Here is an 18359-nt window from a genome sequence, read left to right on the forward strand (position 1 = left end):
ATTTCGCAAACGTCGTGCGTGCCTCCTGATTGGTCCAAAATTATAGGTAGTAGGCTTGTTTGAGACAAGCGAGACCTGCGCAGACCTGCGCAGTTGCGATCAACGTCTTGCTGGTGCGTTGCATGATGGTTAGTCATTTTGTCCGACTTGCTCTGGAGGCCCGCCCACATGAGACTTTGAAATATCGCGGGACAAAGACGCCCGCAGCCTTGAGAGCGAGGCGAGTTGGCACATCAGGCTTGTTTGAGACACACTAGGCTTGTTTGAGACACATTGCGGCTCGCCTCGAAAGTAGACGAGAGTAGCCGATCGCAGCCGGGGGAGGTGTCAAAAAGCTCGTCTTAAGTCGGACAGCTCGGACTCGGAGTCGGCTTGACTGGCTGGGTTTGCAATGGCGGAAATTGCGTTGGCGTTTTTCGTTGCAGATGAAGTGGATGTAATAGAAATGCTCCTCCCTCTTAATGTTTGCAAAACTGATAGGTGGACAGGCTACAAATGATCAGTCCCTTCAGATCCGCACACATGAAGCTGAATGAGCATGAATTGAACAGACCTGCTGCTGTGTTAACTCTTTAGCTGCCACTTTAAGCTTTATGATGTGTACAACATGGATGCAATTTGATTTAATCTTGCCATTTTAAATGATGTATTCAATAAATAAGGTTAAACCAAATCATTACATTACAATATATTTTATTTTAATGATTTGGTTTAACTTAAAGAGAAACGTTATTGTTATTGCACATATTACAGGTACTGAGACAACGAAATGCAGTTTAGCTTCTAACCAGGTGCAACAAGCAGCGAAGTGGAAAGTAATGTACACAATCTACAGAATAACATATAGAATGAATGAAATGATGAATAAACAGTGGGGTATGAATACACTAGATATCAGCCTGTGAGCAGTATGAACAGTGTGTATGAATACACTAGATATCAGCCTGAGAGCAGTATGAACAGTGTGTATTAATACACTAGATATCAGCCTGTGAGCAGTATGAACAGTGTGTATGAATATGCTAAGATATATAAAGTATGAAAACGGTAAGCAGTGCAAGTATAGTATAAAATATATAGATATTAATTTCATGATGATAAACATTGTGGAACAATGATGAAAAATGGGAATGGATGTGACGACGTAAAACTGACACAAAACAACAACAAACCTTTGCCAGCCAATTGGAGAGCTTCATCAGCAGCACGTGGTAAAAACCACCAATGAGCGCTCAGCTCGAGATACCAGCGAGCCGTTTCCCATCAAGCATTTCGCTTCCGCAGCTCGTGGAGAGCAAGTGCGCCAACTCGCCTCGCCTCGCTCTCAAGGCTGCGGGCGTCTTTGTCCCGCGAGATTTCAAAGTCTCATGTGGGCGAGTCTCCAGAGCAAGTCGGACAAAATGACTAACCATCATGCAACGCACCAGCAAGACGTTGATCGCAATTGCGCAGGTCTGCGCAGGTCTTGCTTGTCTCAAACAAGCCTAATAAGGCTTGTTTGAGACGCGTTGCGGCTCGCCTCGAAAGTAGACGAGAGTAGCCGATCGCAGCCGGGGGAGGTGTCAAAATGCTCGTCTTAAGTCGGACAGCTCGGAGTCGGAGTCGGCTTGACTGGCTGGGTTTGCAATGGCGGAAATTGCGTTGGCGTTTTTCGTTGCAGATGAAGTGGATGCAATAGAAATCCCACATGTATTGTATGGAGAATGACATGATCTAAAGGGACTGTGATTGAGAGAAAATTAAATATTTGTTTACAATAAACATGAATATGTCATTTGTTTGATTTGCATTAAAAGACAATACCATTTTTGATTTAAATGATAGATTACCTTGTGCATTTGTTGCAGCCCGTGCTTGCTGCATAAGTGCAGCTGCTAAACTGTTATCTGAAAAATAATTTACATCATTTAAAATCATATCCAGATTGTTGGAATGCAATTTAGTTGTTTACTCACCATTTTGTAGTCTTTGGGAAATGTCTTGTGAGACTCTTACAGTGATGTCTCCCTGTCCATCACGCAGTGTAAGCACCACAAATTCCATTTTACCCACTGTAGACAAAGGTGATCTCCATTGCTTTATATAGGTTTGTTAATTCAGTCATGATGAGGAACCACACCAGTGACTGGGTTCCATAATTAGAAATGCTCCTCCCTCTTAATGTTTGCAAACTGATAGGTGGACAGGCTACAAATGATCAGTCCCTTCAGATCCGCACACATGAAGCTTCATGAGCATGAATTGAACAGACCTGCTCCTGTGTTAATTCTTTAGCTGCCACTTTAAGCTTTATGATGTGTACAACATGGATGTAATTTGATTTAATCTTGCCATTTTAAATGATGTATTCAATAAATAAGGTTAAACCAAATCATTACATTACAATAGATTTTATTTTAATGATTTGGTTTAACTTAAAGAGAAACTTTATTGTTATTGCACATATTACAGGTACTGAGACAACGAAATGCAGTTTAGCTTCTAACCAGGTGCAACAAGCAGTGAAGTGGAAAGTAATGTACACAATCTACAGAATAACATATAGAATGAATTGAATGATGAATAAACAGTGGGGTATGAATACACTAGATATCAGCCTGTGAGCAGTATGAACAGTGTGTATGAATATGCTAAGATATATAAAGTTTGAAAATGGTAAGCAGTATAGTATAAAATATATAGATATTAATTTCATGATGATAAACATTGTGGAACAATGATGAAAAATGGGAATGGATGTGGCGACGTAAAACTGACACAAAACAACAACAAACTTTTGCCAGCCAATTGGAGAGTTTCATCAGCAGCACGTGGTAAAACCCACCAATGAGCGCTCAGCTTGAGATACCAGCGAGCCGTTTCCCATCAAGCATTTCGCTTCCGCAGCTCGTGGAGAGCAAGTGCGCCAACTCGCCTCGCCTCGCTCTCAAGGCTGCGGGCGTCTTTGTCCCGCGAGATTTCAAAGTCTCATGTGGGCGAGCCTCCAGAGCAAGTCGGACAAAATGACTAACCATCATGCAACGCACTAGCAAGACGTTGATCGCAACTGCGCAGGTCTGCGCAGGTCTGCGCAGGTCTTGCTTGTCTCAAACAAGCCTAATAGGCTTGTTTGAGACACATTGCGGCTCGCCTCGAAAGTAGACGAGAGTAGCCGATCGCAGCCGGGGGAGGTGTCAAAAAGCTCGTCTTAAGTCGGACAGCTCGGACTCGGAGTCGGCTTGACTGGCTGGGTTTGCAATGGCGGAAATTGCGTTGGCGTTTTTTGTTGCAGATGAAGTGGATGCAATAGAAATGCTCCTCCCTCTTAATGTTTGCAAAACTGATAGGTGACAGGCTACAAATGATCAGTCCCTTCAGATCCGCACACATGAAGCTTAATGAGCATGAATTGAACAGACCTGCTACTGTGTTAATTCTTTAGCTGCCACTTTAAGCTTTATGATGTGTACAACATGGATGTAATTTGATTTAATCTTGCCATTTTAAATGATGTATTCAATAAATAAGGTTAAACCAAATCATTACATTACAATAGATTTTATTTTAATGATTTGGTTTAACTTAAAGAGAAACTTTATTGTTATTGCACATATTACAGGTACTGAGACAACGAAATGCAGTTTAGCTTCTAACCAGGTGCAACAAGCAGTGACGTGGAAAGTAATGTACACAATCTACAGAATAACATATAGAATGAATTGAATGATGAATAAACAGTGGGGTATGAATACACTAGATATCAGCCTGTGAGCAGTATGAACAGTGTGTATGAATATGCTAAGATATATAAAGTATGAAAACGGTAAGCAGTATAGTATAAAATATATAGATATTCATTTCATGATGATAAACATTGTGGAACAATGATGAAAAATGGGAATGGATGTGGCGACGTAAAACTGACACAAAACAACAACAAACTTTTGCCAGCCAATTGGAGAGTTTCATCAGCAGCACGTGGTAAAAACCACCAATGAGCGCTCAGCTCGAGATACCAGCAAGCCGTTTCCCATCAAGCATTTCGCTTCCGCAGCTCGTGGAGAGCAACTGCGCCAACTCGCCTCGCCTCGCTCTCAAGGCTGCGGGCGTCTTTGTCCCGCGAGATTTCAAAGTCTCATGTGGGCGAGCCTCCAGAGCAAGTCGGACAAAATGACTAACCATCATGCAACGCACTAGCAAGACGTTGATCGCAACTGCGCAGGTCTGCGCAGGTCTTGCTTGTCTCAAACAAGCCTAGTTGCTCTCCACAGCTGCGGAAGCGAAATGCTTGATGGGAAACGGTGGTATCTCGAGCTGAGCGCTCATTGGTGGTTTTTACCACGTGCTGCTGATGAAACTCTCCAATTGGCTGGCAAAAGTTTGTTGTTGTTTTGTGTCAGTTTTACGTCGCCACATCCATTCCCATTTTTCATCATTGTTCCACAATGTTTATCATCATGAAATGAATATCTATATATTTTATACTATACTGCTTACCGTTTTCATACTTTATATATCTTAGCATATTCATACACACTGTTCATACTGCTCACAGGCTGATATCTAGTGTATTCAAACCCCACTGTTTATTCATCATTCAATTCATTAGGGCCTGAGCACGTAGTGCAAAGACCTATTGAAATCGTCAGTATTATTATTCTTCTGTTACCGGTTCTGCACTTTCGACCTGTTTTTGAGGGGGTTACGACACTATTTATGTACCGACATTTGGCAACGCTGCCAGGACCGGTGAAAATGTTAACATTCTGGATTCGATGGGAGAACAATTTTCAACTTGCTCTCTTGCGCCACCTGTGTAAATTCAGTGTTTCGAAAAATGTACAAAGTCGCAGCGTAAGTCTGACGGACCTGAAATTTTGCACACTTATCCGGGTGGAGCAGCTCTACATATTATCCTCTCATATCCCGAAGCTCCGCCTACTTTGATTTAAATTAGCATAATGTGAAAAACATTGAAATATTAACTTAAATTCCAATTTCTTGATTTTCCAAACCAAACTTAGTGCACAGCATCAATGGAGGGGCAGACACATTACCGTACAAAATGAGCACGAGGTGTGGAAAAATGTGGCCGACATCAATCAAAACGTATTAGCAAAAGGGTGTGGCCTACACATAAATGCTCACAATTCATCCAAAATGTATCCAAATATCACAGATTTCGGTGGATAGGTTCAGTGTGTCTTGGGGAATAGGCACAACAAACAATGTTCATTTCGAACAATAGGGGGCGCCAAAAACACAACTAATTTATATCTCAAGAACCGATGGACTAAAAAAATATATATTGTCATAGACATACTGGCAGGGTGAGTATAAACTGAGATTTAAAGGGTCGCAACCAATGAAAAATGTGGGCGTGTCCTATTCAGTTTTTTCTCAAAATCGAAGGGTTAAAAGATTTACCGAGCCATAAGTAGGGGAGAAAATGAGTTACGGCTTTTAAATTCGGAACGCATGTCACAGCCCACAACCTTTTCCAGACTGTAGAAAAAAATCGGACGTTTTAGCAAATATATCTCAGTAGCTTGTGCGGGCGTCGGGCGTCAAATATGTCTCAGTAGCGCCCCCTATTGTGCGGTAGTCAAATATAGTTTCTTCGAAATACCCGAAACTTGGCACATAGATTCCTCATGGAAATGCGGACATATTTCAAAATGGCTTCCATTATCTCTGCCCCCCATGAAGTCGGCCATTTTGAAATATGTCCATTTTAAGCGCATTTTCGCATACTTGTCCTAGGAAAATGATCGGAAAAATTTCAAACCAGGACAAGATCAGCCCATATCCAATGTGATGCTAAATTGCGAATGAATAGTCGACTGCTCAAACGGGGAGCTCGTAAGCTAACGGAACATGTACCAATTTTGACGATTTAAATGCCACAAAATCGCTAAAATGACTTTCGGACGCAAAACTTGGAACACACGTCACAACCCACGTCTTTTTCCAGACTGTACAAAAAAAATGTACATTTTTGTACACCAGCTCAGTAGCGCCCCCTATTGTGCGATAGTCACATATAGTTTCTCCAAACTACCCCAATCTTGCCACAGACATTACTGATGGAATTGCGGACATATTTCAAAATAGCTTCCATTAGCCCCGCCCCCCAGAAAGTCGGCCATTTTGAAAAATCTGTGTTATTCATGCATTTTAAGCGCTTTTTCGCAAACACCTCCTCGGGAAAAGATCGGGAAAATTCCAGTCCAGGACAAGTTAAGCCCATATCCAATATCATGTTAAATTGCGAATAAAATAGTTGCTAGCTCAATCGGGGCGAACGTAAGCTAACAGAGAATGTACCATTTTTGACGATTTACATGTCTCAAATGACTCCAAACTACTCGCATATAGTTTTCCAGATATTCACGAAACGCTGTATACACATTACTATTATGATGGCACACAAATGTACCTGCAACAGCTCTGCTTATTAATTTCCCACATTAACCATAAACACCCAATACATATAAAACTCCTAAACAATGTATGGTGAAATGTTTTCCATCTTTGTTTTTCTATCTACGACTACAAACAGTATTTCCACTACAAGCACAACAGTAACACATCTTTCTATGCAATACAATAGAACAGTATGTGTTCACAGCCAATCCATGATTTAATGAGTATTTCCTTTGTGCCAAGAGCTGATTTAGTATATTGCATCAACGACCTTTTCAATTAAATTGACAATTCTTTTGTGTAATTAATAGTGTGTGAAACCAGGCAGAGTGAGTGACATGGTGTTCATTTCCACTATGCCAAAGCAGTTTAAAGTTGCTGACGGTGTAAGGTAATATATATTGTCCTAAGTAATTGTATGTAGCTGTGTTCAAAGGAGTACACGTTACAAGGCCGTGCGGGGGGAGCTGCCAGACCCAGATGTCCTCAAAGTCAGCGAGGTATACAAGGACCTCTCAGCAGACATCTCACCACGAAAAAAAAACGAATGGCTCACTACTCAACTCAATCTTGTGCACAGAGCCTATAGAACACATAATTTAAACCAGCAGGATGTAAACAGAGGAGAACAGCCGGTCTGATTTAGTGCCATGTGATTATCCTGTAATGAGTAACATACACAGTGTTGATCGACTATATAAACAGTTCATTTATTGTCTCGATACATGTGTTGTGTAAGACATTTGAATCAATTTGATACGTCAATATTAAATGTACCTTTATTTTGAAAAACTTTATTGTGAATGACACATTTCCGGTATTTCCGGTTTAGGGAGAGACTTAATTCAGGTAGCTTGCCTTGGCTGTCTGTGTGCGCGGAGGTTTTGTCGTCAACAGACTCATTAAACTACCCACTTCTCGGTACATAGAAACCCTGCTCCACGGTCAAACGTGAGTAATATCGCAATTGGTGTGTTATACTGAAATGTGTTGACCTATACTTTATACTTTATTTATATATAGGCTATGTATGCTTTTCATTGGAACACGCGGTGGGTGTGTGCAGTGCTAATGCTAATACCTAGCGCCACTTGTTTTGATGTACGTTTTTGTTGGTAACCTCGCTAGTTTGTATATTTTAGTGTTGAGGTGGGCACCGTTAGATTCTGTGTCTCCTTGCGGTCATAAACAATGTGTTTGATGTGGAGCTAGGATAAGTAATAAGGGAGCTAGGAGTGATTTTCGGTGCAGTAATAGGTTAGCATTTTTCGCTCTGGGCTAATTCAGAGGCTCACTGTTAGCATTGTGTGTTTTTTGTGAAAAAATAAATGAAAAAGATCAGTTAAATTAGTTTTTTTCCCGTTCTATGGATATAAAATATTCATAGTTTATTAAATATTAAGCTTCCTTAGACGTTGTTTCCTGAAAATGACGCGATTACGGGTCCGTGGGGCCTAAGACGATAACAGAGTATGTTTTATTTTTATTTTATTTATTTTTTCACAACAGTTGTATTTGGATGGAATGAATACCTATAGTGATAATACAAAGTAATACAATGATTTTTACAGTGAAAACGTTCAAATGGAACTGATGGTTCCCAAATTACCCAGAGGTGAGGTGGACTTTATTTTTCTAAACCTCTCTTAAAAAGGTCAAATTTCACTTGTTTTGCATCAATCTTGATACAGGGTACTTATTATATGTTATAGTTTGGATTCCTAAAGCTTGTAGTCTACTAAACTCATCATTTAAGGGTGGTTTTCACTATAAGTAATGTTTTTTTTTTAGGCGGACATTAGAATTTACTTGTTTTTACTATGTTCCATCTCAATTTACTTTAAAATAAAAACATCTCTATAGTACGGTGGCCCTGAAGTGCAAGAAACCACAGCATTTCACAAAACACAACAGAATTTCACAAAACACAACAGCATTTCACAAAACACAACAGCATTTCACAAAACGCCACAGCATTTCACAAATCGCCACAGCATTTCAGAAAACACAACAGCATTTCACAAAACGCCGCAGCATTTCACAAAACACCACAGCATTTCACAAAACGCCACAGCATTTCACAAAACACCGCAGCATTTTACAAAACACTGCAGCATTTCACACGGACGGAAAGGGTATTCCTTAGGGAGAACACTTATTGTTTGTGATATTGTTTGTGGACAGAGCCAGCCAGAGAAGCACTGCTGTGATTGGTTGTTTTTGCTGCCAATCAAGAAATGACTTCGTGATTGGACCAACACATCAGCCGTTAGCTGTTAGCACACACTCAGAGCTCACAGCTCCTCATATCTGTTCAGAAACTGGACAAAAGTTAAAGATATGCAAAACACAGACTGTCTATGTCATGGTGAATACAGTCGCTGCTTTATTTATGTCTGTATGATGTTGTTGTGAGTGTGGATGGAGCAGCTACAGGTTAGTTTAGCCTGATCGATCCGATTCCGATAGGATTTACATGGAGATCCGGCCCGCCCCCTCTCCAGGGTCTTTTTTGAATCACAGGAGTAAACACAGAATTAATGCTTTATTAATTCATGGTTTTTAAGGGGCTTATCTCCATGTAAATACTATGGTAGACTACCCAGTTACTAAATCAGCCTACTATCACCTAAAGAACATATCTAGGATTAAAAGACTAATGTCACAGCAGGATTTGGAAAAACTTGTCCATGCCTTTATCTTCAGTAGACTCGACTACTGCAATGGTGTCTTCACAGGTCTCACTAAAAAATCTATTAGAAAGCTGCAGCTGATTCAGAACGCTGCTGCTCGAGTCCTCACTAACACTAAGAAAGTGGATCACATCACTCCTGTTCTGAAGTCTTTACACTGGCTTCCTGTGTGTCAAAGAATAGATTTCAAAATACTGCTGCTGGTTTACAAAGCACTGAATGGTTTAGGCCCAACATTTCCACGACACTGTGTCTCAGAGCATCTTAATATTTAAAAACCTATTAATGTGTTATACCAGATTAAAGAGAAGAATCTCAGCTAACTGACGATAAGAACTATTTTTACCGAAACAAAACAAAAGTCTCACAAGAAGCGTTAGCATTAGCCCTTAGCTAAAATGGGCAGATGCTACTTCCGGTGCTAACTAGCAAAAACGACCTTTAAAACTTAATGTTTTCTGCACAAACTACATATCATCTGAAAGCTGATACTCCACAGATTATTTTTGTTATAAGTATCATCACTATAGGACACACACTCACTGAGCTATCAGCCAGAACAGAGAAGGAAAAAAACAACAGTTTTCAAAACCATAACAATAAGTATGTCTTACCGTTGCTGTTTTGTGATCAAAGCTCTTGTTCAAGGGAATAAAAACGCTGCTTAAGGTTAATCCAATGTCTCTTAGTCACTTTAGAATTGTTCCTGATAATCTATCATTACATTCATGGCAGCAGAGTAGGTATAAAGTTTTGCAGTCCCGAGCTAATGCTGTCTCACGTGCTGTTTACGCAAACCTCTCTCTACTTGACGTAAGTGTTTAGCGGGACTTACTAACTGTCACTCGATTCTATTGGCTCCAACGGTTCAGAAAAGGTGTCAATCACCCAAATCGACCAATGGGTTCCAAAGATATGATCCTGCGTAGTATAAACTACGCCCGCTCCATTACGCATTACGCAGCCAGAAGGAAGAGTTTCACCACCGAGGCGAGCAGGTGCTAGAGATGCTAGCTGACGATAGCGGGGCTTTGATCATACCAAATGACTCTTCGTCGGATGATGAAGATCTCCTCCAGCCAGACCTGGATCCGGACAGTAGTGACTCGGATGTTGAACTTCCACCACGGGAAAGGTATGTAATCTCTCTGTTTTTATATATTACTTATGTGTTTGGTGGAACTGCGTCACAGTGCTAGCTTAGCCAAGAAGCTACAGGAATGATTAGGCAAAATGCTAAATAGTTTTACTTGTCTTTTTGGAGTTACATTTTCTAAATGAATGGCCAGTGAATGAATATATACATGTGTTTACTTATTTATTTGGTGTAATATTATTTATTTATAGTCCAATATTATCCTTTTTATATATTACTTTTGTGTTTGGTGGAACTGCATCACATTGTTAGCTTAGCCAACAGGAATGATTAGCCAAAATGCTAAATAGTGTTACTTGTCTTTTTGGAGTTACATTTTCTAAATGAATGGCCAGTGAATGAATATACATGTGTTTACTTGTTTATTTGGTGTAATATTTCATTTATAGTCCAATATTATCCTATAAGTATAAGCCAGTGAATTAATCTAATCTCTTTGTTTTTCCACATTTGTTAGATGCAGCAGGACAAAGCCACACACCCAGAAGACTGTCAGGGAGCAGCTTGCTGCAGAATTGTTGGAGTTTGCTGAAGGCCCTGCTGAAGGCCCTGCATCTCCACCACCCCCTCCTCCACCACTCACATGCATGCCCGAGTATTATGGGGAAGATGCAGTCCGGGACACGAACGTTTGAGAAATTACGAACGGCTCATTTCGGAGGACACGCGCGCATCTGCTTGACGCCGGGACGACCAGCGACCCTCCCCTACAGGCGCTCGGACGCGAAGGCCCGCCCACAACTGCGTGCACGTCTGTGACCGCAGTTTTAATTGTATGTGTTTTTTTATTTATTTATTTTTATTTTTTATATGTTTCTATTTATTGTGCTTTTTATTATGTTTTTAATTATTGTTTTTATTATCGTACTCCCATTGGGCTATTCACTATTGTAGTTACTGCCTGCCCTGTACAGCACTTTGGTCAGCCGAAGGTTGTTTTAAATGTGCTATATAAATAAATAAAGATTGAGATTGAGATTGAATTCACTATTTAGTAGATAATCATGTGACACTTTAACTTTGCACTATGGTCTGTCTGCTGAGCCTACCTATTGTATTTGCCAGTGTTATGTTTTGATACTGACACTTATTGATCTGCTGCTGATAAATAAAAGATAACCTCCATGGCGATTTAACAGATAATGTATCTTACTTATTTCTCCTCTGACACTATCTTTACAGTGACCTGTGTAGCATCCTATAAATCACATTTAAGTGATTATTCTGATACCATCATGTTTCATCGGTTATAAACTGGCGAAGCTTTAGTTGTGTCCCACCCACAATGTGGCTTTGAAATAGATAATTTCATTGTATTTCAAAACGGCGTCCATCAACACAAGCACTATTTATTTATTGAAAGAGAAATGGTTAAGTTTGTAATTACCAGTGTTGTGAGTTCAATATTTTAATTAATTATAGTAAGGGAACATCTTAGGAGGATATATAATAAAGGTGTGTTAACTGCTGAGCCTATTTAATGTGCATATGACACCTGGCAGTTTGTTATTATATTGCCACACTGTTTTGATACTGACATATTGTCTTTGCACAAAGGTGTGTCTGCACTATTGTAATTGTGCCTGTCTTGAATGTGGTAAATAAAAGAGAGAACCAAATGCACTGTACAAAGCCTTCCATTGTCCTGGAAAGGTTTCATCAGCCATCTTTGCAGGGGGTAGGCTGAGTCCCCAAGGATATAGTAACCCACATCATGTCCCCCAATATTCCTTGTTACATGAGGAAGTAGACCACCCCTATCCACAAAACTAACCAGTGAGGACATGCTGAACACTCTGCTATCATGCATGCTACCTGGTAAGCCAACAAAAACACTCCAAAAGAGGCCCCTAGCATCCACAACACCCTGCAGGACGAGCGAGTGCCAGCCTTTGCGGTTGAAATACTCGTTATGGTACGCCTTCGATTCCGAACCAGCATTGCACTTACAGCATCCGACGCGTGGGTCAAATCCCTAGTTGGCTGCAATAACCCAGTTACAAAGCTGTATAACATTAGCACAAAGACAACAAGCTCATTGAACTCCATCATGTCTGAGGTCTGAAAGTAAACAAACGCCTCATACAGCGGGTGAGCTTTATACCCCCTCCCCCGTGTAGTTCTTCTTCTCTTGTTTTTTTGTTGAACTCGCCGTGAAGTGGTTTTGCGGCCTGCCAGTAAACCCAGAGAAGTGACGTCAGCGTAATCGTGCCTCAGGGAAAGTACTGCAGTGTGAATGCGATTGGCACTAGCCCCCTGGCGGATTTAGTGCCGTGGTACTTTAGTGGTACTTTAGTGCCGGTACTTTAGTGCCGGCACTAAAGTACCGCAAGTCCTGCGGTGTGAAAGCGGCTATTGTCTCCAACCTGAGAGTGAACATCACCTGACATTTTACTTTTGCACAACACAATTTAAAAGCAGACTGTGCAGGGATAAAATAGAAAATTCAATTCCAGTGCATGTCCACTTTGTGGGCACATACATTAATGGAATAGAAATCAATGTTATAAGCTACTGAAAAGTGTATTTTCAGAAGAAGGGTCAGGGGTGTTGCGTGTAATTACTTTGAGGTAGAGTAGCTGAACATAATTCAGGAAGCTTCTCGTCAAGTAAACATCATTTATTAATAAAGTGATACAATAAGTTTGCAGAAGTACTCGGCCGAGGTCTTTTCTACTTCAGTGATAGACAGTCCACTTAGCGCAGCTGTTTCTCAAATCTGTAGAATAAAAACGGCTGTTTCTATATTAAACATCTGGTTATATACGTTCACACTTGTATATAGTCTTCATCGATTGGCTGGCGTAGACGGGGCGGGCCTTCCTCCGTAGTCCTCTGATGACGTGGCATTGGCTCGTCTCTCGCGAGTGATAATACATCAGACTCATTTACAGAAACATAAAATAATAAATGTAGATCAACATAAATGTCTGTTTGATTAACAGCTTTTATTTATTTATTCATGTAGGTATACATTTCACAATATTTATTTCATAATTTGGTTATTATTGTATTATTTCAGAAATTATTTAATCATTCATAAGATTATTGTTTGCCAAGTTTATAAATACCGGGCCCTATTTAAAAGATCCAGAGCTCTTGGTATTAAGAGCTTTTACAACTCCATGTTTGTTAGTGGAGCATATTCTGAAAAAAAGGTAAAGTGTGTTCACCTTCACTGTGTGCACTGCTACATAAATGTTGTATTGTAATCTGCAGAAGGTCATTAAAATTTTTTTTTTTTCTATTTACTAGAATGCGGGACAAAACCGGAGTAACCGGAGAAAACCCAAAATGACAATCAAAGCTGAGATGAGATTGGAATTGGAAATGGTGTTTGTAGCATTATTGCAGCCGGCTACGTGTGGTAAGCTGTACTTTCTCAGTGAGTGGAGGTAAACGTAATCGAGGTGTCTGGGAATAGCTTGTTTTTAAGTTGCTGCCACCTCTGAGGAGCGGGCTCTGAGGCGGGTGTGGCCTGAACTGGGTCTGATTATGTGTTCGCTGAACACCTTTCGGGATGGTTGGCAAGAGTAAATGCTTTGTTGTTGGCACGATGTCAGGTGGACAAGGTGTTAGGAGGACCCTGCCTTTTAAAGGGTCTTTATTCTGATGCTTGATCACACGGCCATATTTAGATCCAGGCTGTTTCAAATCAGGGTCTGCTGTCTCGCCACTGAGGAGCGGGCTCTGAGGCGGGTGTGGCCTGAACTGGGTCTGATTATGTGTGCGCTGAACACCTTTCGAGATGGTTGGCAAGAGTGAATGCTTTGTTGTTAGCTCAGGCCGCTGCTGGCTTGGCACGATGTCAGGTGGACAAGGTGTTAGGAGGACCCTGCCTTGTAAAGGGTCTTTATTCTGATGCTTGATCACACGGCCATGTTTAGATCCAGGCTGTTTCAAATCAGGGTCTGCTGTCTCGCCACTGAGGAGCGGGCTCTGAGGCGGGTGTGGCCTGAACTGGGTCTGATTATGTGTGCGCTGAACACCTTTCGGGATGGTTGGCAAGAGTGAATGCTTTGTTGTTAGCTCAGACCGCTGCTGGCTTGGCACGATGTCAGGTGGACAAGGTGTTGGGACCCTGCCTTGTAAAGGGTCTTTATTCTGATGCTTGATCACACGGCCATGTTTAGATCCAGGCTGTTTCAAATCAGGGTCTGCTGTCTTGCCTCTGATGAGCGGGCTCTGAGGCGGGTGTGGCCTGAACTGGGTCTGATTATGTGTGCGCTGAACACCTTTCGGGATGGTTGGCAAGAGTGAATGCTTTGTTGTTAGCTCAGACCGCTGCTGGCTTGGCACGATGTCAGGTGGACAAGGTGTTGGGACCCTGCCTTGTAAAGGGTCTTTATTCTGATGCTTGATCACACGGCCATATTTAGATCCAGGCTGTTTCAAATCAGGGTCTGCTGTCTCGCCACTGATGAGCGGGCTCTGAGGCCCGAATGTACTTTTACTATTCATGAGCTGCACTTTAGAAGCTTGTTCTGCCTCCTGCTGGACCACACTAGCACATTGCTTGGCAGAGCGTATGGACTGTTGTTGTTTGAATCTCTCATGTATTGTGTCAATACTTGGTTGTATTTTCATTAACCGTCTAAAGATACGGTCCATCTCTTTATCAGTTAGATCATCCCGGGGTAGGAAAGAAGGTTCATTCTCTAAGTTGTCGAGGTAATCTTCCAGTTTTTTCTTCACTTCCCTTTCTGGCCTGAAATACTTAAATGGTATCTGTTTTCCCTTCCCTGCTGACACTGGTCTTCTTTCCTTCTGTGTAGTTTTCTTTGCATCAGCATCCCATTCATCTTTCCCAAATAATCCAATGTGGTCACCTGTGTTTTTCCACAGCTGGATATTGCAGTCCAACCCTGCGGTAATAATCTTTTGACAATCAGAATCAAACTGAACACTCACCACCCCTGAGAGGTGAGATTTCCAGGTGCCCAAAAGAGGAGGTGGACACAATGACACGCGCCACCCTCTTATGTCTTCGAATGGCCCTGTGTTTGCCTTATCTTTAAATCCAAATCTCTGAATGTCCCATTGACAAATCCTGCCGGTACTATCCCCAGTCAGCAATATTTTTTCATTGACATCAGTGGACATCGTGGTAATGATTGCATCTTCATCATTCACTGCCCTGAACTTCCCTAACAAACCTCCCTTGCTTTTTATCGACCAGGCACTTATAAAGCCATCGGCAGAAGTCAGCAGTGTGGCTGTGTGCACATTGACCTTCCTTGTCTTTAAACATAAAACAATAGGACCAGTGTTCACATCAGTGTTTTTCCTTCCAGTTTCTTCTTTGTGTGTCTTCCCATCAGGCAAACACCCTGTCCTGCCTGTTATTCTTGTAATGTAAGTTCGAGGGCTCTGACTGCCATTCAGCCAGTAGAGAACCTCCCTAGATTCAACATCCCACATTACAATATTTCCATTGCAAGAGGCCGCAAGAAGTGTTTTTTCGTGCACATCCATTGAGCAAATGTCATCTGAATAATCGTGTTCCAAAAATATGTTGTCATAACCCTCCAAATCCACGACAAAAATTCTGTTGGAGTTCCTTCCCGACACAAACACACTATCGTCCATGCAGACAATACCTGTCACCTCACTTGGCAAGGTAATAGGAAATTCTTCAAGCAACACTCCAGTGATGAAGTTCCACAGTTTTAATTTCCCGTCCTTGGAAACTGTGATTAGTCTCCGCTGTGGTATATCAAATGCAATGGCAGTGTGCCCCCCATATGGAGTGACCTGAAACTGCATGACAGCCTTTCCTGTTAAGACATCCCAAAGTGTAGCCTCACCTTTTCGACAAACAGAGACAACCTTTTTGTAAATGCTGTGATAGAGAGCATTGCACAGGGGCTTGTCATGGGATGTTAATGTTTCTTTAAAAGCATCTGTTCCCCTACCAAAATATTTGACTAGATCTGTGTTAGCCAGAACTAAATCATTGTTAAGTATGTTGTAACACATACTGGAGATACGAGCTGGTCTCATGCCTTGAATCTCGATGCTTTGCTTACACTCCAATCTCTTCAAAGACCAAACACGAACATTTTTGTCATCAGATAAAGTGATGACAGTTCGGTCCATTCTGTTTACGACAATGTTTGTAATGGGCCTGACGTGTCCCACCAAAGACTTTTGGCAGGTGTCTCTTTTGTGGGGTAACCACAACCGTAGTAAGCCATCTGTACCACCAGTCAACAATAACTCAGCAGAAGGAGAGTATTCAACACAGGTGAAAAACCCCTCATCTCCACTGCTCCTAAAGATTGATTTTGAAAAAGTGGTTCTGGGTGGGGTTGGTAGGGCAGCCAGGACCATTGTCTTGGATAAACTTCCACAAATGGCAAATGAGTTAAGAACCGGAAAGTATTGGATCTGGCTGCATATGTCACTAAAAATTGAGACTTTAAGACAAAGAAAGTCTTTTGAATGGTTGTTTAGAAGGTTGGAAATGTATACTGTAGGATAATCACGCAGAGAGATTTTTTCAAATGCGTCACGGTTGAAGAGGCCATTTTTCTTTACGTTGTAGGAGATGAAAACAGTCAAAACCCCTCGTACATCACCAAATGAAAACATTGCTTTAGTGCCATTTGACCAGTAGTTAATGGTGTTGACAATGCTTTCCTCTAGAATCAGAGAGTGGTTAACTGCAAAAATCGAGGGTATTTCAGAGCAGTCATAAAATAAAAGCTCTCTGTCAGAGGTGGAGATAGCCAGCTGTTTCAATTCTTGAATGTACTGCATGTCATGAACAGACATTTTCTTGTGGTGTGAAAAAGGAAGTGCATTTTCTTTCACATATAGAGGTATGGTGAATGGATCTGTACAGCTGTCCGTCCAGAAGGTGAGTACACCATCGGAGCTGACAGAGATGTATTGGCCTCTCTGGTAAGTGGTGGTTTCGTCTAATTCTCTAAAACTCAAATCAGGTCTGACGTCCTCGAAGGGACGGAAGATCACACCAACAATTTCTTTATAGTGACCGACAGGTATAAATTCAACAGGTTTAGGGAATGGTCTTTTAAAGTCCAACCCTGCCGATGCATTGCCCTTAGCTATTAAGAAGTCTAAAAGCTCTACCAGGTCAACTGTACCGTCACAGTTGGTATCTATCTGCATATGTAGGACTGTAAGTTCCTCCTTCTTAACAGAAGGGTACATCTTTTCAAACAAAACACAAAATTTTTCCATATCCAAACCTCCACCACCATCTGCATCTGCCTCCTCAAATAATGCAACAATTTCAGGTATTTCTTGCGCTGAAAACATTCTGCTGCAGGCATTTCCTTCAGCAATTGTAGCATTCTCATCTAGGTCCTCCTCTGCTGAATTTGCGTAACTTGCCATTACTACTTCGATTGAAATCAATTAAACACTTAAATGTGTAATGAATGTAGGTGAGTTTTTTTCAAATTAGTAAATTGTGTAGCTCTGGATCTGTTGTAGGCCTATAATGTTAATTTTCACCTGGTATTATAAAGTATATTAACCTGGCTATATTCAAAAAAGCATGTATGTCGTCCAAAACACGAGTCTCAAGTGACTAAATGCAGTTCACCTTGCATAGCCTCGGAACTCAGCATAAAAGCCAAGATGATGTCATAATTTTGATGACATCAGGACGTTCTGATGTCATTCAATAAGGAGTGAATGACCCATGCTGTTACCTAGCAACGGAATTCTGTTGATAAATAATTCAACAGAATTGGGTTGCTAGGTAACGGCATGGGTTAAGACCACATCAAGTTTACTTGTACTACTAGGTTGCAATACACAATTTATTTGTTACCTAGATGCAACTTAACTCAAATATATAGTCAAGGAGCCGAGTGGTTACAGCACATGTCGGACCATGTTCCATGTCATTCCTTTTTTCCATTTTATACCCTGTCCTCTGTTAAAATTAAAGTGAAACAGTGCCCAGAAAAGGATGAAATAAGTAGACATTTCATTCTTTTCAAAGCTTACAAGCAAACTTAAAGACATAAATTAGAACAATTACAATGTGGTTACAGTGTGGATGGAAGACATTTGTCACACAAAACGGGCATTTTTACATTTATCTGAAAAGCTTTGGCTTGGGGACA

General features: G+C 41.1%; 1 protein-coding gene across 1 annotated transcript; it reads right to left on the reverse strand.

Annotated features, from left to right (window-relative positions):
• Positions 1–12859: 12859 nt before the first annotated feature.
• Positions 12860–17835, reverse strand: LOC117457105 (WD repeat-containing protein on Y chromosome-like). Its single transcript, XM_034096982.2, has one exon. The coding sequence runs from the start codon at positions 17617–17619 to the stop codon at positions 13600–13602; it is 4020 nt and encodes a 1339-aa protein (XP_033952873.1). The 5' UTR covers positions 17620–17835; the 3' UTR covers positions 12860–13599.
• Positions 17836–18359: the final 524 nt, after the last annotated feature.

Source organism: Pseudochaenichthys georgianus, chromosome 13 (genome assembly GCF_902827115.2).
Source record: "Pseudochaenichthys georgianus chromosome 13, fPseGeo1.2, whole genome shotgun sequence".
Taxonomy (NCBI): domain Eukaryota; kingdom Metazoa; phylum Chordata; class Actinopteri; order Perciformes; family Channichthyidae; genus Pseudochaenichthys; species Pseudochaenichthys georgianus.